This window comes from Xiphophorus couchianus, chromosome 1 (assembly GCF_001444195.1).
Source record: "Xiphophorus couchianus chromosome 1, X_couchianus-1.0, whole genome shotgun sequence".
NCBI lineage: Eukaryota > Metazoa > Chordata > Actinopteri > Cyprinodontiformes > Poeciliidae > Xiphophorus > Xiphophorus couchianus.
The window spans coordinates 373,133-398,660 of record NC_040228.1 but is presented as its reverse complement, the minus strand read 5'-3'; the positions used below and the strand labels follow the sequence as shown (position 1 = coordinate 398,660).

General features: G+C 40.6%; 2 protein-coding genes across 3 annotated transcripts in view; one reads left to right on the top strand and one right to left on the bottom strand.

The window, feature by feature from the left end:
* Nucleotides 1-25,528, top strand: part of mtor (mechanistic target of rapamycin kinase) — a 147,903-nt gene that overhangs the window by 86,978 nt on the left and 35,397 nt on the right. For both annotated transcript variants that reach the window (XM_028021230.1, XM_028021223.1), the window contains exons 33-45: nucleotides 1,519-1,596; nucleotides 2,280-2,387; nucleotides 3,336-3,461; nucleotides 4,117-4,248; nucleotides 6,088-6,203; nucleotides 10,998-11,115; nucleotides 11,612-11,809; nucleotides 11,892-11,992; nucleotides 12,156-12,252; nucleotides 13,467-13,565; nucleotides 13,651-13,773; nucleotides 22,355-22,537; nucleotides 23,620-23,754. In XM_028021230.1, coding sequence (XP_027877031.1) covers nucleotides 1,519-1,596; nucleotides 2,280-2,387; nucleotides 3,336-3,461; nucleotides 4,117-4,248; nucleotides 6,088-6,203; nucleotides 10,998-11,115; nucleotides 11,612-11,809; nucleotides 11,892-11,992; nucleotides 12,156-12,252; nucleotides 13,467-13,565; nucleotides 13,651-13,773; nucleotides 22,355-22,537; nucleotides 23,620-23,754 — 1,614 coding nt within the window. The remainder of the gene's footprint in view (nucleotides 1-1,518; nucleotides 1,597-2,279; nucleotides 2,388-3,335; nucleotides 3,462-4,116; nucleotides 4,249-6,087; nucleotides 6,204-10,997; nucleotides 11,116-11,611; nucleotides 11,810-11,891; nucleotides 11,993-12,155; nucleotides 12,253-13,466; nucleotides 13,566-13,650; nucleotides 13,774-22,354; nucleotides 22,538-23,619; nucleotides 23,755-25,528) is intronic.
* Nucleotides 14,529-22,348, bottom strand: LOC114146849 (uncharacterized). Its single transcript, XM_028021252.1, has 2 exons — nucleotides 20,576-22,348; nucleotides 14,529-20,544 (listed from the first exon to the last, which is right to left on the bottom strand). Exon 2 carries the CDS (start codon nucleotides 20,472-20,474, stop codon nucleotides 19,515-19,517), a length of 960 nt encoding a protein of 319 aa, XP_027877053.1. The 5' UTR covers nucleotides 20,475-20,544; nucleotides 20,576-22,348; the 3' UTR covers nucleotides 14,529-19,514.

The window sequence follows — 25,528 nt, the reverse complement described above, 5'->3', positions numbered from 1 at the left end:
TTTACTAGCCTTTGCTCTGTCATATATTTCTTTTACTATCTTATGTAGCATCAATTCCACTTCACAGTGTTGTAAGGTAATTTAATTTATATGCAGCAAAAGGCATTTCAATGTTCTTTACATGAATTAGAGGAAACATAAACAAAACAAAAAAATAAAACAAGAAAATTACTTCACAATTTATAAACTAATAGTTTCTCTAAATCCTAAGGTTGTTCTATCTAATAGGTTTTACTCCTGTTCTGGGTTGAGGAAATGTTCCTGTTCCGTGTTGCTCAGCAGAATAAGAATAAGTACACCATAGATTGTGCTCCTTTGTGTTGGCTGGTGCATATAATTCCAACAAGATTCACTGAAATTATTGTCTGAATTGTAATGCTATAAAACTCCTGGGGAACTCAGACCTCCACTGTTGGTTATTTAAAAGAGCCTTCTGGCTTCATGGCTCTAATAACAAAGTTACATCACAGAGCCCTGATCTTATGTGAATAAATGCAGCTTTACGTAAGAGAGCAGAGGGCTGGTTAGCTGCTGTTTTGTGCTGCCAGAAGCCAGACACTGCATTTACTGGGAGTCGTCTGGACTGCACATTGGCAGCTTGGCCCCAGCGCAGTAATTCAGGCGTAAACAGCACTAGAACTCCATGGAGAAACAGCCTCATTGTCACCTCATATCAAGGCCAGTGTCCTAACTCCACGACTTGTTATTTGTGCCTCAGGATGTTTTGGCATGCCATCATCCCTGCTTTCCCTCCCCGTAAAAAAAATAAATAATTGGTGTTGGTTTGAAACAGCTTTGTGCCCCTCCGAGAGCTTCCTCACTTTTCTCCTTTATTTTCTCTCCCTGTTAATAAAAGTTGCCAAATGATGCGGCCGATAAGGCTCCAGAAATCACTTTACGAATATCTGTGTCCTTGGTTGTCCTCGTCGTCTTATTTCCATCATCTCTCTCCGTCAGGAAGTGTTTCCACTCCTCAGGGCTCTTACTGGCTGTTTGCTGACTCTGTGGGTGTAGATAAGTCCTGCATTTGCAGGAGAAGTCAGATGGCCAGATTCCTGCAAATGATTCAGCAGAAAGCAGAAATGCCTACAAGCAGGATGCTAACCAAATAGTTTTTAGGGGTGAATCTATGGGCAATATAAATAATATATATTACTTTTATATATTTATAAAAATAACCTCTGGAAATACAAAAAAATTGTTTTTCAGAGTTCTCATCTTTTTTATTTTTAATCTGTTACCTTCTACCCCCTCTGCCTGTTTATTTCTCAATGTGGACACACTTTACAAAGCTTTCTAAACTTCCTTTGTCATCCAAGTTCATGGTTACATAAATGCTGCATGGCTGTTCTCAACACTTCATCTACCTCTGTTCAGAAAATGTTTTATTGGAAACATAATTATTGAAATGTTGAATTAATCTGCAACTTTATAATTATTTAAAATCATATTGTAAATATCTATCATGAAAAAAGGAATGATGTAATGTGTCTGTTTATATTTCTGTGAATAACCTAGTGCATTGACAAAGCCAGAGACCTCCTGGATGCTGAGCTGACGGCCATGGCTGGAGAGAGCTACAGCCGTGCCTACGGGGTGAGCGTTCATCACACCATCAACATAAGATCACTTTTCTTTTCTCATTATATCAGAAAAACAGATTCATCACGTGGTTCTCTGTCCCACTCATGAGTGGATTTTTTATAGCAGTTCTTGAGTTGTATTCTTGTGTTGTATTTATATTTACTTATATTCTATATTCTTATTCCTTGTTTCTTGCATAATTTAAGGTTTTTCTTGCATAATTTAAGGTTTTGGTTACTCACATTTAGTGTGTACCTTAGTATTTAATTTGTATTTTGTATTCTTTTGCACTTTTGCTTACTGTGTGTTATCTTTGTTTTTTGCCTGGGAGCTGCTGGTAACTTCAATTTCCTGAGGGAGTTTTCCCAAAGGATCAATAAAGTACAAGTCTAAGTCTAAGTCTAAGTCTGAGATTATCAGTAAAAAATAGAAAACAGCAGGCTTGGTAAAATCTAACCCTTTGAATTCTTGTATACATAGTGCACCTAATCTTCTTAAAAACTCTTCATCAGACTGAACTCTGTTGGAAATTGGATTCTTGGGTCACCAAGTGAATTTATCTCAGTCAACTTTAATTTTCCTTTCAGATTGTCCTTTCAATTTATTTTCCTCTTCTGTACCATATATGAATGTTTCAGTTCCAATAAAGTGAAAGAGTATCACTGAAAGTAACTGTGTGTGTGTTTGTGTCCCAGGCCATGGTGTCCTGCCAGATGCTGTCTGAGCTGGAGGAAGTGATCCAGTACAAACTGGTGCCGGAGCGGAGGGACATCATCAGGGAAACTTGGTGGGAGAGGCTGCAGGTACTCAATGCTCAGAAAAACACACACACACCCACGCACACACACCCACACACACACACACACACACACACACAGCTTAAAGGAGTTCAAATCTTCATTCACGTGTGCAGTTCAAGCATGCGATGTGAAGCAGATGCTGTTGCTAATGGAAAACATCCCGTCTGCAGGCATGTGGAGACTCAGCAGTGTCTCAGACTGATCTATTGTTGCTCTTAGTGTTTCTTCTCTGATGTGCTTCCAGATATTGTTTCTATAAATATGAAAACTGTTTTAGAGAAGCCATGAGTCCTGGCTTCTGCTATCGGTGTTCCCACAAGACAATCAGCAACTTTTAAAATGTTTTGTGGGATCAGTTTGATACAAAGCTTGGTTAGTCTTTGGTTTATGACAGTGATTAATATAAAAATAGAAAACCACATTCAGCTGCATGTCACCACATTCAGCTGCATGTCCACACATTGACAAAACAGATTCACCACACGTTGCAGGACTAGGAAAACAACTTGAACCTTTTCACGTTTTTCAAGTTAACAAAAGGGGATTTTATGAAGCACATCAACACAAAGTATAAAAGTGCAGAAGTGTTTGCTGACAGGATCGCTCTAGTCGCCACAAATCCAGTCTTTGTGGAACTGTGGCAAAGAAGAAAGCCATTGTCGATAACAAGAAGATTTTCTGTTTACAATTTGCTGCAAGCTGTGCAGCGAGACCGCAAACATGTTTCACCAGACCAGATTGAACTTTGATTCAAAAAACGGTGGAAGAAAAATAATACTACACATCATCCCTGGACAAAACATCCCACCATACTACATGGTGGTGGCAGGGTCATGCTGTGGGGAGTTGGAGCTCACTTCTCTTTCTATGTGCTTTCTTGAGTTTCAATAGCTGCTTCCTCGTTCATGCACTGCTAAATGAGGGTGTGTGTTTCTGTGTGTTTTCCTTCAGGGTTGTCAGCGCATTGTGGAAGACTGGCAGAGGATCTTGATGGTCCGCTCTCTTGTCATCAGCCCCCATGAAGATATGAGAACTTGGCTGAAATACGCCAGCCTTTGTGGCAAGAGCTTACGCCTGGTCAGTGCACTGACGTATTTATATTGGATAGTAATAGACCATCTACTGTAATTAATAGAAGCTCTCCAAGATCCTATTCATTGTCATTATTAATAATCAGGCAGAGTAGACTTCTAACTTTCCTTAACAGGAAATTATGTTTTGGCTGAGAGGAAGTTAAGTGCAGCTATCAATTAAACTTCATTCAAGTTTTTCTAAGCGGCCAGTAATAAAAGCAGTGAAGCTTACACTGGGTCATGCTGTGTGGAAACTTAAAGTGCATATCTTCTTAATGAAACAGAGGATTTGTTTCATCTTTAACCTCACTGGTATTCCAATAAGTTGGCGAAGACGATAGAAAGTGTTGTTATAATTGACCACAATTTAGAATCAGACATCACTGAATGTGCTGCTATTGGAAAATAGAAAGATGCATTACACCACCAGTAAAAATCTATTTGCAGTTTTGGGGAAGAAAACAAACCCTCCTTATTGAGCTTATGTCATTTTGATATCTTTCTTTTACTTTCTTTTGCCTTATCCCCTGTTCTTGCTGGTCGAAAAAGTATTTATTCACAAATGTTTTTATCTGTTTGTATTAAAGTATATGTATGAAAAACAAAGTTCTGTTCAGTTTGTTGAGTAATTCTGCTAAATGTGCTGCATTCCCCTCCAGGCTCTGGCCCATAAGACCCTCGTGCTCCTCCTGGGTGTTGATCCCTCCAAGCAGCTCGACCACCCGCTGCCCACCACCCACCCACACGTCACATATGCATACATGAAGTACATGTGGAAGAGTAGTCGCAAGGTAGGAAAAGCCACTTGGTCACATAAAATCTGGTAATTACTTTCTTTGTTTCAGTGCAATATGTCAGTATGGTCCGACTGTCTCTTTAGGGTTTCATTCAGGTTTATTAACAAGAGTGTTTGAGATTCAAGGTTTAAGAACATTTCTTTAAAATACACACATCATTTAATCTTATTTCTGTTTTTGTAACCTTTATTTATCCACAATTTGTATGTGATACTAATACAAGTTACAAGACACAAGGCAAGAGCTTACGCCTGGTCAGTGGAGCGACATATTTATATTGGATGGTAATAAACCATCTACTGTAATTAATAGAAGCTCTCCAGGATCCTATTCATTATCATTATTAACAATCAGGATTTGTATGTGTTACTAATACAAGTTACAAGACAAACGTTTGATATTAAACTGGAAATATCTAAACAAAATTAAGCAAATCAACAGAAAAAGGTTCAGTTTAAGAAAATCAGTCTTTCAATAAAGGAGTCTAAAAGAGATCCAAACTTACAGATGAAAGTATCAAGCTTTTCATATCCTCTGTAAATTAAAAAACTACATAGTTCTGCCAACCTCTGAAAAAATATCCTAGGTATTTGAAGAGTAGCCAATTTAAGAAGCATAAATCATAGCAGTTGTGTGACGATATTAATATATTCTTTGTATTTTTTATCTATTATTTTAAGTTTTAATAATTATCTCCATAGAAACTGTTAGTATAAAAAGTATTTTTCTGATTGAATTGATAAAAACGCAAAGAAAAACAGCAGCTAGAAGGTTGTGGTGAGTATTGAAGAATGTGTGTGTCCTCTAACTAATCATGTTTCTTATAAATACTGAATAATTATCTTCATATCCAAATAAAACAAACAGCAACGTATTGATGTTGAAAGTAGACGCTGCTTCTCACTGGGCAATTCCTGTAATAGCAGCTTCATCCAGCCAACTTGTTTCACCAATGTGGCCAAAACTTTCCCAAACACTTTCGGAACATTAGTCACAGCTGCAAGGATTACATAAGTTACTGGTTAGGTTGACCAAACAAAAAATCTAAAACATTTCACACAGCAAGAGGAAAACATTAATGATGATAAATAGCTATAGAACTCAGTTTTTAATGTTACTTTTTTATTTATTTTTAAAAATCCAAAGGTGGATCAAATGTTAGTAAAAGCAGCTGTGGGTGATCTAAAGCTGTGCTTTCTAACTCTCCACTGCTCCAGCTTGTTTCAGTTTTTTTGTGTGATGTCTGGAGAACAGGTGAACCAGTTCAGAGCATAACTTCACTGTTTTCTGCTTCTGTTTTCCGTTTTGATAGAATGAGCAACGCAAGATGGACGTCCCCACAATCAATGGGAATAATTCTCAGTAGAAAACCGCTCTTACATCACACATAATAATGCAGTATTTAGTTTAATATTTAGTTTTTGCTGATATTTGGTAAGTAAGGCTTCAATGGGTGGAGCCAGAACAGATGTTGTTTGGCTGCCAAACATGTAGCGCCTGTTTGTTGAAAGTGAGGGTCTCATTTGGGGGCGTAGGTAAGTGTGAACGTTAGCGCTAATGCTAACACAGCCAACTTCGTTTCTCAACAGATATAAAACACAGATGAGCAGAGGGGAAAAAAACAATCTACTGTTGGAGAAGACATTGACTCATCATCACTGAGACAAATTTCTCAATAGATGATGAGCCGTTGTTGCATTCATTGCTTACTATTTAGATTTTTAATGATTTTAACATCTTTTATGTCCTTATCTCCCAGCACAATGCCTAATAAATTGACAAATGGTTGTAAATGTTAAAAAGCTGATCACTGACTATGTTGTGTCTTGACAGATTGATGCTTTCCAGCACATGCAGCACTTTGTCCAGGGAGTCCAGCAGCAAGCCCAACATGCCATAGCAGCTGAAGACCATCAGCGCAAGCAGGAGCTCCACAAGCTGATGGCCAGGTCTGTTCATCAGCAGGAGGCAGCAGCCACTGCTTCAGTAATGGCTACAACAAAAGCACAAACAGTAGAAATGTTTATGAAATAGCAGATTGCCATGTTTGTTTTTTCATGTGCAGATGGACAGTTGGCTCTGTGATAACTTCACTGAGGATTCATTAGTAAAGTATTTATTGTTGTAATTTTCCAGAAAAATTACCCATCTTACATCACAATGTTCATAAGACTTCATAAACTGACATTTCTCAGAAACTCATTCCTTAAACATTGCCCATCTGGTTTCAACTTTTCCACTTAAAATCATGCTCTACATTTTACAGAAGCGATAACTTTCCACTCCCACCCTTAAAAGCCTTGCAAATGTACTTACATGCACATTTCATTATGATACAACAAACAATGTTTTTATCAGATCGACCAGCACAAAATACCACAGTATTGTGAACTATTAAATATCCATCTTATATGTTTTTTACTGAACAATACCTGAGCAAAGTTCCTCGCCACCTGTTTCAGATCAAATCACATTGGTGACAAACGTTTGTGCAACAAAAGTTTCTTTACGTTTAATACATTTTTGTAGAGGTCATCAAAGGTCAACCAGCCCCCCCACATTTACAAAATCAAATGGATTTTGTCAATCAGCTGTGCTACAAACATTTTAGCTGCACAAACAGCAAAAATAATTCTCTAAGTTTTGTTTGATTTGGAAACTTTCTTAAAATCTTAACAGCACAAATTGAAATTCTTGCAGCATGAACCAGCTTAACTGTAGCACAGTTTAATGACACCACATTCTGTTTGGTTTTGTAAATATGGACAGACAGGTTAACTTTCCCCAAACGTGTTGTGAGGGTCTGCTGGGAACTTCTGGCGGAGTCCCCTGTGAGACGGAGCTTTAACTCCCATCTCCGGCAGAAATTTGAACACGTTCCGGGGGAGGTGGGGGACAGCGAGTCTGAGTGGACCATTGTCAAGGCAGTTTATTGGAGCTGTGGCCGCAAGGTTGTCGGTGCCTGTCGCGGCGGCAACCCTCGAACCTGTTGTTGGACACCTTCTGTGAGAGATGCTGTCAGGGTGAAGAAGGATTCCTATCGGGCGTTTTTGGCCTGTGGGACTCCAGAAGCAGCTGATGGGTACCGGCGGGCGAAGCGGCATGCGGATCAGGTGGTTGGTGAGGCAAAAACTCAGGCGTGGGAGGAGTTTGGAGAGACCATGGAGAAAGAGTTCCGTACGGCTTCGAGGCGATTCTGGTCCACCATCCGCCATCTGAGGAAGGAGAAGCAGTGCAGCACCAACACTGTTTAAAGTGGAGATGGTGTGCTGCTGATCTCGACTCGGGATGTTGTGGGCCGGTGGGCAGAGTACTTCGAAGACCTCCTCAATCCCACCAACATGCCTTCCATTGAGGAAGCTGAACCTGGGGACTCTGGGTTGGGCTCTCCAATCTCTGGGGACGAGGTCGCCGAGGTGGTTAAAAAGCTCCTCTGTGGCAGGGCCCCGGGGGTGGACAAGATTTGTCCTGGATTCCTTAAGGCTCTGGATGTTGTAGGGTTGTGTTGGCTGACGCGACTTTGCAATATTGCATGAACATCGGGGGCAGTTCCCCTGGATTGGCAGACCGGGGTGGTGGTCCTCCTGTTCAAAAAGGGGGACCGGAGGGTGTGCTCCAATTACAAGGGGGTCACACTCTTAAGCCTCCCTGGCAAGGTCTATTCAGGGGTCCTGGATAGGAGGGTCCGTCGGAAAGTCGAACCTTGGATTCAGGAAGAGCAGTGTGGTTTTCGTCCTGTTCGTGGAACACTGGACCAGCTCTACACCCTCAGCAGGGTCCTAGAGGGTGCAGGGGAGTTCGCCCAACCGGTCTACATGCATTTTGTGGACTTGGAGAAGGCGTTCAATCGTGTCCCTCGGGGAGCCATAACCACCAAAACAGAGGTGGTGGTTAAGCTCCGTGGCCTTAACCACGGAGCTTTTTGAGGTGGACGCAAAAAGCATCTCTGCTTTTTGCGGATGATGTGACCTGTTGGCTTCATCAGGTCGTGATCTTCAGCTCTCGCTGGAGCAGTTCGCAGCCGAGTGTGAAGTGACCGGGATGAGGATCAGTGTCCCCAAATCCGAGGCCATGGTCTTGAGCCGGAATAGGGTAGAGTGCCTTCTCCGGTTTGTGTCCTGCCTCAAGTGGAGGAGTTTAAGTATCTCGGGATCTTGTTCACGAATGAGGGAAGAAGGGAGCGGGAGATTGACAGGCAGATTGGCGCAGCGTCTGCCGTGAAGCAGGCGCTGTACCGGAAGAGAGAGCTGAGCCAAAAGGCGGAGCTCTCGATTTACCGGTTGATCTACGTTCCCACCCTCATCTATGGTCATGAGGTTTGGGTCATGACAGAAAGGACGAGGTCACGGAGACAAGCGGCCGAAATGGGTTTTCTCCGTAGGGTGTCTGGGCTCTCCCTTAGAGATAGGGTGAGAAGCTCCGTCATCCTGGAGGGACTCAGAGTAGAGCCGCTGCTCCTTCACATCGAGCGGAGCCAGTTGAGGTGGCTCGGGCATCTGGTCAGGATGCCTCCTGGACGCCTCCCTGGTGAAGTGTTCCAGGCACGTCTCACCGGAAGGAGGCCCCGGGGAAGACCCAGGACACGCTGGAGAGACTATGTTTCTCGGCTTTCCTGGGAACGCCTTGGGATTTCCCCGGAGGAGCTGGAACAAGTGGATGGGGAGAGGGAAGTCTGGGTCTCCCTTCTGAAGCTGCTAGCCCCGCGACCCGACCCTGGAAGAAAATGGATGATTGGAGCTTGACTTTTGGTGACCTCTAGAAACATTTGAAGGTTAGTGGGCAGGGCAACTTCATTCAGGTTTGAACTATAGGAAAGAAAAAATCAGTAGAGTTAAACGAACTGAGATTCTTTGGCAAGAAATGAAAGTTGATATTTACTGGTAATCTTTTTCTTGAGCTTTTCAGTTTTAGTTATTCTGTTCTGAAAATAGGAGTAAATAAAAAGTTCAAGCATTATCTTATCAGTGCTAAATAAAAATGCTTTTCACGCATTTCATAAATTCACTAGTAGATTTTTTTTTTTATCAAATCAAATCTTCCAAAACATCCACTAAAGTTTCTGCTTTTAACATGACAAAATGTAGATAAATAGTTCAATGGGTTTGAAAGAGTTTTGAAGGCACTGTAAATCTCATTTCAGACAAGACTCTGAAGTGTTTTGAAATTCTTCCTAACAGGAGAACCAATTGAAGAAAATACTGGCATATTTTTCTGATGCTGGTTCGACGGTAGTTTGGAATTTCATCAAAGTCCCAGAACAGGCTGTTTACAATTCCTCAAACTATCAGGGCTAAAGTCAGCTGCGTTTGGTCCTGACAAGAGGATAATTACCTTGTAAAGAGCTTGTCTGTGTTTCATTGGGGTTTTTTTCTTCATGTTGGTCACGTAACACAAACCAGCCAGAGGTGCGGCTTCGCATCAGACGGGTATAATCCAGGTTCCAGTAAATCATACGCCACAATGTGCCAGCAGTGGCCGTGTCCTCCCATCCTGTAAATCAAACCTGACGAGACTGAAGCATGACAGCAGGCTGAAAAGGTTCTTTTTCATTTTCTATCTGCCACACAACAGCTTTCTGAGGAATGCATGTGAGGAGAAAACACCTGTATAAAGTCAGCCAGGACGGGCCGCCCCCCATCCTCACACACTTTAATGAATGCAGGTCGGCTGCTGGTATGGAGCACACCTGGATTTCTCATGTTCACATCATCTCGCACAACACTTCACTCTGACTCAGTAGTTCTGCTATCTGCTTTTTTTTCATATGTTCTGTAAAACCCCTGCATGCTAACAGATTTTGGAAGCAGTTTTGGCATAAATCCTTTGCTAACACATGGGAAAACAAAGAAATTATGTAATGGCAATGGGGAAATTTATTAGTGGACCCTTCCAAACAGTATTCACATTATTGATAAATGTATCCACGAAAAATCTGTGTTTGCCATTTGCTCGCATTAGTCTAGGTGTGTAAATTACACAACTCAGCCTCACCAGGCACAACTAGTTGGACTTCTGCCTGTTAGCATCTGTTTATGCTTAATAGAGGCCTGTTCTCCTCTGAAGTTTCATAGCTCAACACATAAGCGACAGAACCGATTAAATTTTTTTTTGATGAGTTGGTGCAAAATTTCCAAGTTTTCAGTCATTAAAAAGTGTAACTTTTCTCTGGTAAATTGCGATATGTTTAAGCCAGTTGTTCTGTGGGAGTTAACATTAGCAAGTGTAACATTTTTGGAAAAGAAACAAACTTTGTACTGCAGTGATTCCTTGGTTAATGGTTTTCTCCAAGAGAGAAACAAACAGATTCACACCTGTCTTTATGGCATATTTATTGTCTAGTTAACTGACTGGATTCCTCGTGTATTGTCAATGAAGAAAGCAAGGGTTCACCAACATGCAATGTGAATTTATGTGGAAGCATTTATACAGTGAAAGAACTGAACCTTGTGGTACTCCTTATCTGACTGTGGTTAGATGTATTAACATGAACAGACTGACATCTGTCAGGCGAAATTTGCTCTGCACTCAAACAAAGCAAACAATGATGACTTTAACGTTTGACTTTAGTAACTTTTATAACCTACAAAATGTTTTTTTTCAGTTAAATGTTTGAAAATATCTCTGTTAACAGTTTTAGTTTATACAGTGTTATAATGGAGGCTATGTGTGAATGAAGATTTAAACTACTATAGGCTATGTGTGTGTGTGTGTGTGTGTGTGTGGTGTGTGTTTCCACCATGTAGGTGCTTCTTAAAGCTGGGGGAGTGGCAGCTCAGCCTGCAGGGCATCAATGAGAGCACCATCCCTAAAGTCCTTCAATATTACAGCAGTTCAACAGAGCATGACCGCAACTGGTACAAGGTCAGTGTCCGCCCCCCACCCTTCCTGCCTGGTGACAGTAAAATCCGAGTTGTGTCAGAGAGGAAATTTCTGTCGGTGAACATTAGACACCCCATGTTGTCGCTTTTTTTAGAGCTTTTGGTTTTCATGTCTCATTTACATATATTCCTTGTTAAATGGAACTATTTTGTTGTCTGTTTGTTTTTAAGGCATTAGCTAACGAAAACAGCTGTCAGAATTTCCTCCACTGTGTGTGTGCGCGTTTGTTTGTAATACCTTGTATGGACCATTTTCCTGACACATTGTGGGGACCCACTGCTCCCTGTAGGAATGGAAGGGGAAACGCTGTTTTTGGGTCAGGGGTTAGATTTAGGACTTAGGTGTGAATTGTGTTTTGGTTAGGGTTAGGTATGTAATGGATAGAGTTAGGGCAGAAGTCAGCAACCCAAAATGTTGAAAGAGCTGGAAATGATGTCACAAATAAACGTGGAAATCATTTCCCACCGTTTCTCTGCAGGCCTGGCATGCGTGGGCCGTCATGAACTTTGAGGCAGTGCTGCACTACAAGCACCAGAACCAGGGCCGCGATGAGAAGAAGAAGCGGCGACACACCAGCGGGGCGAGCGCCGCCAGTGAGGCAAGCAACAGCGACAGTGAGGTGGACAGCGCCGACCACAGTCCCATGCCCTCACCGGGCCAGAAGAAGGTCAACGAGGTGAGAGCCCACCTTCTGCTTCTGTGAAAGCTTCTGGTTTGGTCCGTTTGAAAACGTTGCCTTGTTTTCTGACCTTTGATAGGACCTCTCAAAGACTTTACTGCTCTACACAGTCCCTGCTGTTCAGGGATTCTTCCGCTCCATTTCCCTGTCCAGAGGAAATAACCTGCAAGACACACTCAGGTGAGAGAAATAACTAGAATGCAAACAAGGCAAGCGGTCAAACTTTACTGTTTATGTGAAGGCCTGGCTGATTTCCCCATGTTAATGAAGTGTGGCCCTCTAGTGGCTGATATCACTCTTTGCTCTGAGAGGAGGTGAGCTCACTGCGTGTTTTAACTTTCAGGGTTTTGACGTTGTGGTTTGATTACGGCCACTGGCCTGAGGTGAACGAAGCTTTGGTGGAGGGAATCAAGACCATACAAATAGACACCTGGTTACAGGTAATGTGCACAACTATTTAGTCTTTTTTTGCTTTATTTTTTATTCTTCTGCCCATTGGTGGAAACAAAGACACAACTAACACTCTTAAAGCAAAATAGGGTCAGCCCTAAATCAATCCAACAGAGAAAATTGGCAGATCAGTAAATGTTCCCATGTTGTCTCCATCTCATGTTTTTCTCTTTTTCAACATGTACATTATTTTCCATTGAAAAAATAATCAGAATAAGCAAAGAAGGGAGCAATGTAGCAATGTTTGGCCTAAAAAAAATGATCATAGACATCCTTTTAAAGTAGTAAGCCTTGTAATCAAGAAAATTTGATGTTTCTATTTCTATCAATAAAAATGAAAATAGTTGACAAATAGTTTTTTAAAAAGTATTTAACTGGGTTTCAATGCAGTCTTTTTAAAATATAAAATTAAAGATTTTCCATGTTCAGATAAGTATGAAAAAGAAAAAAACTCTGGTTTAAAAAATTGTTAGTTTTCTACAATCTTTCTACAAACTCCATGTTTGCTGCAAAATAAAAAAAAATTTTTTAAGAACAATTTCTTTTCCTCACAGTAAATGTTTTTCCTTAAAATGTACAGACTTTTTGAAAGCATGGAAAAGTGTGGTGGTATGCAACTTTTGTAAAATCATTTTTTTTGTGTGTATTTGCTCAAAATGTTACCATGTTGTGAGACCACGAAACTGGTAATGTGTGAAAAGATTAATCTCCTCCCTGAGCTGCTACTGTCTGGAGTAACGCACCGCTCCTAGTCAGAAACAACCAATCAGAGCCAACAGGAGGGGCTTAACGCTGTCAATCATGCTTTTAAGTGAGCTGCTCTGTGTGCTAATGGCAGAGAACAGCTTAATATTCCAGGAAAACTATTTCTTCTCCTTTATTGGCCATGCTAACTAGCCATAGCATTCACAACAGGCTATGTTGTGGGAAACTAGCTCTAGTCTAGTAGAGATGACATGACGATGATTGACAGCGTTAAGCCTCTTCTCTTGGCTCTGATTGGTTGTTTTTGACTGAACTGTATATTTATGTCTTATATTTTTCTGTCATGATACAGTGGCAGTTCTAACAAATATGTAAAAACATATTTCTGTAAGAAGTTAAATACGGCAGCTTTAAAACTGAGGTATGCGGAAAGCGCTGATTCAGTCAGACTTCTGTGGCGTGTTTTGAATGTATTGAGTTTTTTATTTTCCTTTCCCAGGTGATTCCTCAGCTCATAGCTCGTATCGACACGCCTCGAGCACTGGTTGGCCGTCTCATCCACCAGCTGCTGACAGATATCGGCCGTTACCATCCTCAGGTTCTCCACCACGGATTCTCACCTACACAACACGGAACGTATACAACACTACACTTTGTTGATTGTTTTACTGTTTTTTTCTTAGGCTTTGATCTACCCGCTCACCGTGGCCTCAAAGTCCACCACCACCGCCCGGCACAATGCTGCTAACAAGATCCTGAAGAACATGTGTGAACACTGCAACACCCTGGTTCAACAAGCAATGATGGTAGAGACTGAATTATTTACAGAAACCGTTATCCTTCCACTATCCAGGTTTTAGAATAGAAGGAAGCAAAGTGAAAGACTATTTTAATCACAGCTGAGCACAGATAACAAAATAAATGTTGGAATTGTGAACTTCATTCACTGAATGAACTCATTTCAAATGTGTTGCTGGCTAAAGGAGTGGAGCAACAAATGGCTGAAAAAGCCAGGCTGTCCATAAAACATTTAACTGGGAGAACATGGAGCAGGTCAGATGTGATCAGCTATGTAAGGTTATCTTAGAGGGGCAGAGGAAGGACAGCAGAGGAGCTGCAGTATGAAGTGAGGGTTCAATGTGTCAAAAACAACATGGAGGCTTTTCATCTGAAGTGAATGACATCATCAAAAGATTCAGTATTTGGACATGTTTGTGTTGAGGACAAGGCCACAGACCTTTGTTTAAAGCCCGCTGACTTCGGGCCCCAGATGGGGTCCCACTTTGCAGGATTGCATAAATGGAACCAGGACTCCAGATTTCACATCTTTGTTGTTCCACAAAGACGTTGTTTTTATTTCTCGAAAGCACATAGTTTGGGTCAGATTAATTAAAACAGGGGTCCAACATGTGGCCATTTGAGGCCCTTGAAATAATCTTGGCCCCCAACTGCAGATCAAGAATGATACAAACAGTTGGAGACTTTTGTAATTTTTTTGTAATGAGAGTTTCCATTGCACGTTTATATATTCCTAAATGGAAATGTTTTTTCTTTTTTAAAATTTATTTATCACAGGGACAATGCATATTATTAGCATTTCTGTAAATAAGAAGGCTGAATTTTAACCTGTATTTTCTAAACAGTTGGATAAACAAAAAAAAAAACATGAATAAAAGTAAAAAATTGAAAAGTAATTATATGAACACAATAACAAATACAATACCCATAATAAAATAGATTATAAAACTGAAGTGCACATTACTACCCTGTCCTGTTCTCTGTTTCAGTGGCAGTACATGAGATCAAATAGAACTTGTTGACAACCATGAAGTTTTAGAGTCAAAAATGTGAAATTAAAAATAGTACAAAATTATATTTGTTGTCATATCACTATTGACCTATCCTTACCCCAGACATATAAATGTGTCATATCAATATGTTTCAGGAAAGATTGAACCAGTCCGGTCCTCAGGGAACTTGCTTCCCTGGTCCTCGAAGTATATGACCCCAATATCCCTGATTTACAGCAGTAACAGTAAAATATATGTTTTCAGGAACAAAGAACAGATACAGAACGACTCCAATAGTAAAACATAGTGAATGAAAATGAATAGCGAAAAAACACGTACACCTCCAAGAAGAGGAAGAAAAATGAATGAATAAATAAATAAAAGTAAAGGAGGGGGAAGAAGAGAGCTGGGTGCGCAGGGGGTGGGGGGGTTACTTTTCTACATTGAAGCAACAAAGTCAATAAATGGTTGCCATTTAGAGTAGAATTTGTTCAAGTTTCCAGTTTTTGTATATCTAATTTTCTCCACTTTCAGAAAGGACATGACCTCATTTATCCACTTTGTGCTGGATGGGGCTATAGTTGATTTCCAGTTAAGGAGAGTGGCGCCTCGCGATCAAAGAGGTAAAAGCTATCACTTCCAACTCTCTTGCGGAGTATTGAGTATATTGCTCTGGGAGACCAAAAATACCAGTATGAGCTGAAGTGTCAATAGTTCTTGAAACTACAACAGACATGGTGTGAAAGTAAATTTGCCAGAAATTTGTGAGGGCTGAGCAGGTGAAAAACATGTGCGCAAGATTGCAGGGCAAGCTCCCGCATCGGTTGCAAACATCTACCATATTTGGGGAGATCTGTGCCAGCCTAGTTTTTGAATAATGACATCTGAATAGCACTTTGAACTGTATCAAACTCAGGCGGGCACATATAGAAGTTTTATGAATGGTTGTCAGGGCTGCCTCCCACCAGTGCTCATCAAAAACCAGCCCTAGTTCACCCTCCCACGCTCTTAGAGTTCGTAGTTGGAACTACATCATATGACTGAATCAAGTTATATATCTTTGAAATTAAAGACCTTTGCAAGGGGTTAAGTTGTATAAGTTCATCCCACGACTGCACAGGTGACAGGTGCGGGAAATTGGGAAATAAGGATTTTGCACATGCCCTTATCTGGAAGTATCTAAACAGATGGGAGGGTGGGAGATCGAATTCAGACGCCAAATCAGTGAAAGAGCAAAACAACACTTCTTTATAAAAATCCTTGAAACATTTTAGTCCCTTATCCTGCCACAGGGAGAAGGTCGGGTCGGTAAGAGCGGGTGTAAACACTGGGTTTTTTAAAAGTGGGGGTATGACTATGGGGCCTGTAAATTTAAACTGCTTCCTAAACTGAAACCATATTCTCAAAGTATCTGCAACTATGGGATTGTTGGTTTGGCCAGAGGGATTTAAAGAAGTTGGACCTGTAAGTAAAGCCTAAAGTGAGGCTGAGGGACATGAGTGTGCTTCTAGCTGACACCAAGGTACATCAGCTGAATTAAACCATAAAGCAATTTTAGTTATGTTAGCTGCCCAATAATAAACTTGAAAATTGGGTGGGTAGGCAGAAGCCGCCATAAAACCTACAGTTCTGAAGTATTTTTTGTCTTACTCTGGGAGTTTTGCTGCTCCACAGAAAGTGACAGATAGCTGAATCTAATGATTTTAAAAAACGTCTTGGTAAAAATGCAGGTAGACACATAAAAAGAAACAGAAATTTTGGCAAGATGTTCATCTTAACAGTACTTATTCTCCCAGTCAAAGTAAGTGGAAGGGACCCCTATTTTTGAAAGTCTTTTTTAATGTCTACAAAGAGTGGGAGGACATTTTTAGAGTACAAAGACTTATAAGATCTGGTTATGTTGACCCCAAGGTACCAAAAACCCATAGGGCACAGCTTAAAAGGAACATCAGATTGGGAGAGCTGCAGTGCTAAGTGGTTAACAGGGTAACATTCACTCTTGGCGACATTAACTTTATACCCTGAGAACTGGCTGAATCTGTGAAAGAATTTAACAGTAGCGGAGCAGGTTCCTATTGGATCAGAGACATATAAAAGCAAATCATCTGCGTATAACGATAGCCTTAGTTCTGCATGACTCCTGATGATTCCATTACCACTGGGAGAGGTTCTCATAAAAATACTCAGAGGTTCTATTGCAAGTGCAAACAAGAGGGGCAACAAGGGGCAACCCTGTCTACAACCTCTATTTAAAAAGAAATATCCGGATCGGTTGTTATTGGTAATAATACTGGCACAGGGCAGTGTATAAAGAAGGCGTATCCATTATATAAATTTTTTCCCTATTCCAAATGTAGTTAGAACCGCAAACAGGTAACTCCATTCTACCCGATCAAATACTTTTTCAGCATCGATTGATATGACAACCTCAGGCACAGCTGTTGTCTCCCTTGAATAAACAACATTTAACAAGGTGCGAACATTGTAATAAAGTTGACGCCCCTTTATGAAGCCAGTCTGCTCCTTGGAGATAATTGTTGGGAGAACTTGATCAAGTCGCTGGGCCAGGGCTTTTGTGAGAATTTTTGTGTCCACATTCATTAAAGATATTGGCCTATAGGAAGTACAGAGGTCGGGATCTTTGTCCTTCTTTAAGAGAACACTGATAGAAGCTTGTCTTAGGGAGGGGGGGAGTGAACCAAGTGATAAAGACTCAACATAGACAGAGTGAAGCAATGGGATAAGTTTGGCTTGGAATGTGTTATAAAATTCAACTGGGAACCTGTCGGGTCCCAGAGCTTTGTTGTTTTGCATATTTTGTAAAGCAGCATTTAACTCCTGAACAGTCAGACCAGCTTCAAGACGATCAATCAGTTCTGAGTTTAAAGGGGGAAACTGAAGCTCAACCAGAAACGTATACATATCAGACAAATCTGGAGGAGTTCACATTTATATAGGGACTCATAGAATGATGAAAAAACCGAATTAATAACTTGCATGTCCTCCTGCAGGACCCCCGATCTATCTTTAATGCGAGGTATTAAACGTGAAGCAGCTTGACGGCGCAATTGGTGAGCTAGCAATCTGCTGGACTTGTCGCCATATTCGTAGTATCTAGCACAAGAATGCAGCAGAAGGCGCTTTGCCTCATTAGTTGTGTTAAGGTCCAACTCAGTTTGTAAGACCAAGCGACGCTTAGAAAGACTGTCAGATGGGGTGGTTGCAAGCTGTTGGTCAACCAATTCCAACTCAGAAGTAAGCTTCTGAATGTTTGACCTTCTCAGTTTTCCCACATGTGCAGAATATGAAATTATCTGACCACGTAAATATGCCTTCAAAGAGTCCCACAGGAGCGCTCTAGAGATTGGTTCAGATTCAGAGTCATTAAAAGCAATAAAATCCTCTGTTGCGTCCATAATAAATTTGTGAAAATTACCATCTGATAATAGTGAAGTGTTAAATCGCCATTGAGAGGGATAGTGAGGTCCGGGCGAAATCTGAAGATCGAGAGAGACAGGAGCGTGATCCGAAATAATGATTGGGTGATATGTAACATTTGATACTTTAGGCATAATTTTAGCATCTAAAAAAATAATCTATACCTGAAAAAGTCTGGTGAACATGTGAATAAAAAGAGTACTGCCTACTGGTTGAATTACGAAATCTCCAGGGGTCAACACAACCATTATTTAGCATGAAACTATGAAGGGTTCTAGCCATTGATGATTGGGTTAAAACAGATTTAGAACGGTCTAAACAGGGATCAATAGTACAGTTCATGTCCCCTCCAAAAACCAAAACACAATTATTCAAAGAGGGTAGAATTTCAAACACCTTGTTCATGACAGATGGGTTGTCAAAATTAGGAGCATATAGGTTAACCAGTAGGGTGGGTACCTGGAATAGAGTACCTAACACTATCAGAAATCTGCCGTCTCTGTCTGAGATGGTTTTGGTCAATGTGAATGGTACATATTTACCTATTAAGATGGCAACCCCTCTAGCCTTTGAATTAAAACTGGAATGGAGTACTTCTGCAACCCATGGACATTTAAGTCTTAACTGGTCTTTATTTCTCATGTGGGTCTCCTGTAAAAAAATAATGTCAGGTTTCAAACGCTTTAAATGAGAAAACACCCTACACCGCTTGACAGCACCCCCTAAACCTCGAATATTCCAGCTGATAAATCTTACATTTGAGTTGTTCATATTAGCCATGTGAAATATGAGTTAACATTGATGAGGCAACCCGATTTCATCCCCACGCACCAGGTATAAGGAAGAGAAGAAAGAGGACAAAACAACAACAAAAAAAACCAACAATATTTCTGAACTGACACTATCCCTCATCCCACCCCAGATAGCACCTACCACTACCCCGTCCCCAAACAACAGGATACCAGTGCGAACTCCTAATGGAGTCATGAACCTAAAGACTAAACTTAAGGTTTTGGACCAAACAGTCATCCTCAGTTCACCTCAATTCAGTTGGAGCTCCTGCAAACATGTGAAAACTGAAGTGTAGCTAATAACAGAGCAGGTACATTACATGTCGTCTAACTCGCCTATGCCTTGGGCCGGCCCGGACCGAACAATATGAGCGGCTCCACTCACAACAAATTAAACTATACAAAACCGAAGTGATTCAACTGTGCATTACAGCCATCACTGCCAGAAGTCACTTTGGATGCGCCGGTGTAAAGAGAAACCTGGCCACAGCTATACTTACACTCGAACCGAAATTAGCTTTCAGGTGATTAAGCCAGATTTATTTCATCTTGAGTGTTTTCACGAAGGCAGTCGCCTCCGCGGGTGAAGTAAAACTCTCTCGTGACACCTCCCTTGGTGATGCGCAGACGCGCTGGATGTAGAAGCCCAAACCGGATGTCCGGAACCTCTCTGAGCTGGCGTCTGACGTCGTTGAAGGCTGCACGGGCTTTTGCAGTCTGAACGGTAAAATCAGGGAAGATGGAAATTGTGGAATCCCCCACCTTGACTCGCTGCTGGGCTCTGGCACGTCGTAGGATATCGGCGCAGTCTGCATGATAATGTAAACGAGCCATTATGGGACGGGGCCGCTCACCGGGCTTCGGCTTGGCTTGTAGAGATCGGTGCCCCCGGTCTACAACCGGCTCCTTCTCCAGGCCGAAGGCGTCCTTGAGCAAGGTGGAAATCGTGTCTGCGCTGACTGGGTTACGCTCTTCCGGTAGTCCTATGATTCTAATCTCATTACGCCGAGATCTTGACTCCAAGTCTTCACATTTACTGTCAAGAGCGAGGACCTGCGCTGAGAGCCTGTCCAAATTGCTCTTGAGTGAGACCAGATCATCAGTGCATGAAGACAGCGGTCCCTCCATGTCTGCAACAGTCGCCCTTAGTGCATCCATCTCCGACCTGATAGCCGCAATGCTAGCACTTAGCTCGGTCTTCACGCCGTGCAGCTCTGATTTAATCTGGGTCAAATTGTTAGTCAACGCCGTCTCCAATTCAGTCTTGAAAATGTCCACCATCTCTGCACGAAGTGCAATGAGGAGTTCAGCTTTAAAATCCGGGGAATATACGTTCCGGGCCGTGGAAGATTCTTCCGAAGGCGGTCGCCAAGTAGCCGAGCCCCGCGGTGGATCGGTATCAGCAGGCCGAGGTTGGGATGCAGTCGGTGGACCAGGCCTCGCCACCGTAGTTGTTGAATTATTCGTATTTTTGGGCTTTGGAGGCATCTTAAGCTGTAGTAGAGTCGTTGTAAGATTTAGAGGACATGCAAAGTGCACGAAAATGCCCAAATACACCTTATAAAAAAAAAAAAAAGATCTTTTATGGATTATAAAAAAGATCATTTGCAGGAGCTCCCTCCACCACGTCTTACTCAATCAGTCACAAAACCGGAAGTCCCCTAAATGGAAATGTTGAGCAAAACACAAAGAACTTTTCTTTTAGCAGCATTTTTTTTCTTTTATTGTTATTTTGTAGTAAGTCGGGACCCAAACAGAAGAGGCGACCCCAGAAAACTTTTACAGGGCTTCCCAGAACAAGCCAGTAAATATTTTAGGGGGGAACAGTTAAAAAATAAATATACATTTATTATTGTATTTGTTGGATTTTACATTTATGTCTTCACTTAAGAAGATGAATTTGTATGTCTTTCTAGGACATGAATATGATTCTTTGGGCAACATTTTCAAGAGGGGGCCATGGGACGTCTCTGGCAATCCAAAGACTTTTAGCTCAACATGCGACTTGGCCACACCATCCATTCATGATACTTGGGTTAATAGAGCAAATGTTTAAAAGGAAATTACTGCTGGAAATACACAAAAATATTTTATGGATTAAAAAATTTAAAATGATAATAGAAGAAAGTTAAATAACGGAAAACATTGGGGCAATTATCAGACTAATGTTCTGTATGTTATTCTGTTGCTAAAATGTTTCGTTCTCATTCAAATATTGCAGGTCAAAGAGAAATAACTCACAGTAATATTATTTTTCAGTTTTTATTTGGGGGCAAAAATGTGATTTTGTCCCCTGAGTATTTTCAACTTTACGATTTTTGCTGCAGGAAGTTTGAACACGGCTAAAATAAAAAGTGGGTGCATTTGATTGTTCCAGGATTTTAAAGGCATAAAATTTAACTTCTGGACTCAATCATGTTGAAAATGTGTGAATATTTCTTAAAAATGAAGCTATTAAACATATTTGAAATGAAGTTAAAAGGTGTAACTGGCAAGAGGTTGACAGTGATTTTTCCCCAACCTGAGCTGGTTTGCGTTCTGCATGAGAAAACAACCTGCTGTTTTCTCCATATGTGTGGAATTAGGATTTGGATTGAAAGCCCAGAATTCATTTCTGTCAAAGAAAACATCCAGTCCTGGCAGAACCGAAATGAGAATGTGTTTATGGTCTGGTGAAACCAAACTTGGAACTGTTCAAGGTAAAGAGAGACTTCTCCTGTTTTCGCCCACATCACAGCATTTATCCTAATCAATAAAACAGTGAGCTCATCAGGAACATTTTGAATGTCATAGTTCAGAACTGACGGAAAGTCTTGACGGTCTGACCGATCCCATGACCTTTTCACTGCAAGCTTTGCAAACACTGGGACCAGATGTGGACCCAAAAAGTCTAAATCATGGTTCAAAAAAATATTAGTTTTATGGTGTGAACACTGATGTTTCCAGGTTACTTCAGCTCTTTTACTTTTATATTTTCCCCTCAAACAGACTTCTTTGTTTTTCAGTGGAACTGTACTGGAAAAAATGTCATTTTAAAAGGGGAACATACAGTAGTTGAAATGATTCATTATTCTTTAATTCTTGACATTTTAGCAGTCCTGTGTACACATTTGATACAAACTGTGTGTGAGTACATAAACCTGGCATTTTGGTTACCACTTGTTAAATAAAGGATCTTTTTTTATTATTTAAAAAATTACAGAACATAGAAAACCCTTGTAGTTTTTCAGTGAAAATCAGAAACATTGAGCATCCTGGATGATATCTCTCTGAAAAACATGGTTGTGTTAGCCCGGGGGCTCAGGCTGTGTTATGAAATTAATATCTTACAGCAGCCTGACCTTTTATTGTTGTCTCTCTTCATCCAGGTGAGTGAGGAGCTTATCCGCGTCGCTATCTTGTGGCACGAGATGTGGCACGAGGGCCTTGAGGAGGCTTCCCGTCTTTACTTTGGCGAGCGTAACGTAAAGGGCATGTTTGCTGTGCTGGAGCCACTACACGCCATGATGGAGAGAGGACCACAAACCCTCAAAGAGACTTCATTCAACCAGGCTGGTGTCAGATTTTTACAAAGTGCACTTTGGGTTTTTCCTTTGATGTTTAGCATGTTTTCTGGTTCATAGGCAAGGCCAATTTATTTCTATAGTACATTTTGTGTACAAGACAGTTCATAGTGCTTTATAGAAAGAATAGAATAAGAGTTTCAAAACAGATCAAAATCATTGGTACAAATTTAAAACAAAAGAAATATGAGGAAAGAATCATTGACAAACAGGAAAAAAAATATAGGCAACATACTTTCGGCTCTCACATGCACAGATATATGACAGTTGTGTCGAGCAGTCAGCCAGTTACCAAAAATAAATAAAATAATTCTGCACCGACTGTTTGGTAACTGTATGACTGTAACTGCACGACACAGCTGTCATATACAAACAACAACAAACCCAATTGAAATGCACTCCTTTAGGAAACCAGTCTCTTAACAAAGTGGGAATTTGTATCTCTAAACTGCACACAGTGCCTGTATTATAGTGACTGTATTTCATCATATTTTCCCATTTATTGATGCTCTCATTTGAGGAGAAAATAGTAAAAATAACAATCCCAACAATACAGACAGATTTGGGGAGTTTTAAACATTAATTGGGATTTGTTGTGACAATAGCAAATCACAATTTTATGATAAAAAATGTATCATGATAAGTGATAAACGATACGATACATGCCCACCACTAGTGAGGAGGCCATTACAGTAGTCTGACCTGCTGGGGAGAAAAGCATGGATTCATGTTTTGAGGTCTGGTTTAGATACTATTTTCCTCCTGCTGCCAGTGATATCATCCAGACTCATCTGCATAGTTGTGGTAGGACACATTATACTTCTGAATTAACTGGGACACTGGAAGCATGAACAAGTTGAACAGTAGGGGTCCAAAGATTGACCCCTGAAGACTCCCACAAGTCTGACAGTTTCTAAGGTCAATTAAATGCCTGTAGTCCTCGAGAAAGAACCGATTTAAAGCCATACATATAAAAAGATGTACTTTGTTTCATGGTTGTTGGTGTTGCTTCATCTAATGCATCGACTGATTTTTTTTCTCACTTTTCATCTCCATTTTTCTTTCTCCAGGCTTACGGCAGAGATTTGATGGAGGCCCAGGACTGGTGCAGGAAGTACATGCGCTCTGGGAATGTGAAAGACCTGACGCAGGCCTGGGACCTTTACTACCACGTGTTCAGACGCATCTCCAAGCAGCTGCCTCAGGTAGGCCTGTCAAGATAAACGATGAATCAATTAATCGTACGATAAATTAAAACTATCAAACTCATTTTAGTTATCGGCTTTATCGTCTCTTCCGGCCTTTTTCTCTTTCTGTTGATGACACTGAATGAAAAAAGGCTCAACTCCGGTGCTCTCCACTGACCCCCCCTTCCTCATTTCCTTAGTGTAAAGCCCAGCGCAGACTACAAGATCTTAGAGCTGTCGGCCCATTTTCAAAACCTAAGAGACCACACATTAGCCGACAGAAATTCTAGGTATATCGGTTCGGTCCTGCCGTGTGGTGTCCAACAATGGGCACAAAATAATGGCTACAAGTTCAGTGAACTAATTTTAAAACCAGGCATTAATCAATGCTTTACTACAATCTACCTGCAATACATGTGGCTAGTGTCAGTGTAAAGTCCTGACTGAATGAAAATCATTAGAACCTATTTATGTCACGTTAACGAAGAACATCTGAAAAGTTACCGGGTTTATCAACTGCGGTAGTAATTTCGCTCCAACTCCTCCTCTTGTCATTTCTATATTCTTTGCACAAAATGTTGAATAAACATTAATGTTGTTTCCACATATCTCTAGTGCTGGGCTTCAGGTTGTCAGCTGTTAGGGATTCCCCTCTGTAATTTCCCCTCAGAAAGCATGGAGGAGAATCCAGGCTTTCTTATTGGCTACCTGTCACATTCAACAGGCTGCGTTAAGATCCCAGTCGGGGAAACCCCCCTGATTTAGCTCAGAGCAGATGATCTACCATAACACACCACACACTACAGGATGATCGGTTATGAAATCGCAAGCAACAATAGTAGAACGGCCAACGTTCTAAGATTGTCATAAGGGGAAAATCAGGGCAAAACATCATATAGTGTGAACTATTGCATCTGGTAGTCGATGTGCCCATTTTCTCTATTTAAATCTAATTATTACTGAAGGGCAACATAATATACAGACTTCATAATCTGCACTCTTTTGGTTGAATGCAGTATTTATTTCCACTTTGACTTTATGTTGTTTAGTTTTTATTCAAGTACATTTTTTGTTAATGGAGACTGAGAATCCATTTTATTTTTGTTTGTGGTTGTTTTGTTTATTTTGTTCTTCAGTTCCAGTGTTTAGTGTTCTTTTGAAAATAAAGTGTATTTATCTTTGGCAGGAAATCACATGCATTATTACGTCATTTCCATTAAATCAGTGCAAGAAGGTCTTCAAACAATATTATCGTTTATCGCAATAATTTATGAGACAATTAATCGCTCAGCAAAATTTGTTATCGTGACAGGCATAGCCTCAGGTTGGTGGAAAGGATCCGATTGCTGTTTTTTAACCAAACAAAAACAAATAGTTAGCTTTATATACTTTCACTTTATTTTGCAAAAACACACAATTTTACCAAGGATTTCTAGTGCAGATATCTTTACACACTTCAAATAAGACAAAAATAACTTCTTAGCAAGATGTTGGAGCTTGTTTTGAGCCAATAATTTTCTAATATTGATGAAAAAGTATTGATTCCATTGATTATTTCACTTTCAACATGGGAAAAATGTCTTATAAGCAAAATATCTGACAATGGAACCAATACTTTTTCATCAGTATTAGGGTATTATTGACTCAGCACAAGCTCCTATATCTTGCTGAAAAGTTACTTGTAAGTTATTTTTGTCTTAAATATAGTGTACTATAACATTTGCAGTAGAAACTAGACCAAAATAACTGGGTAATATTCTTGTTTTTGCAGTGTAATGTGATTATTTGTGTA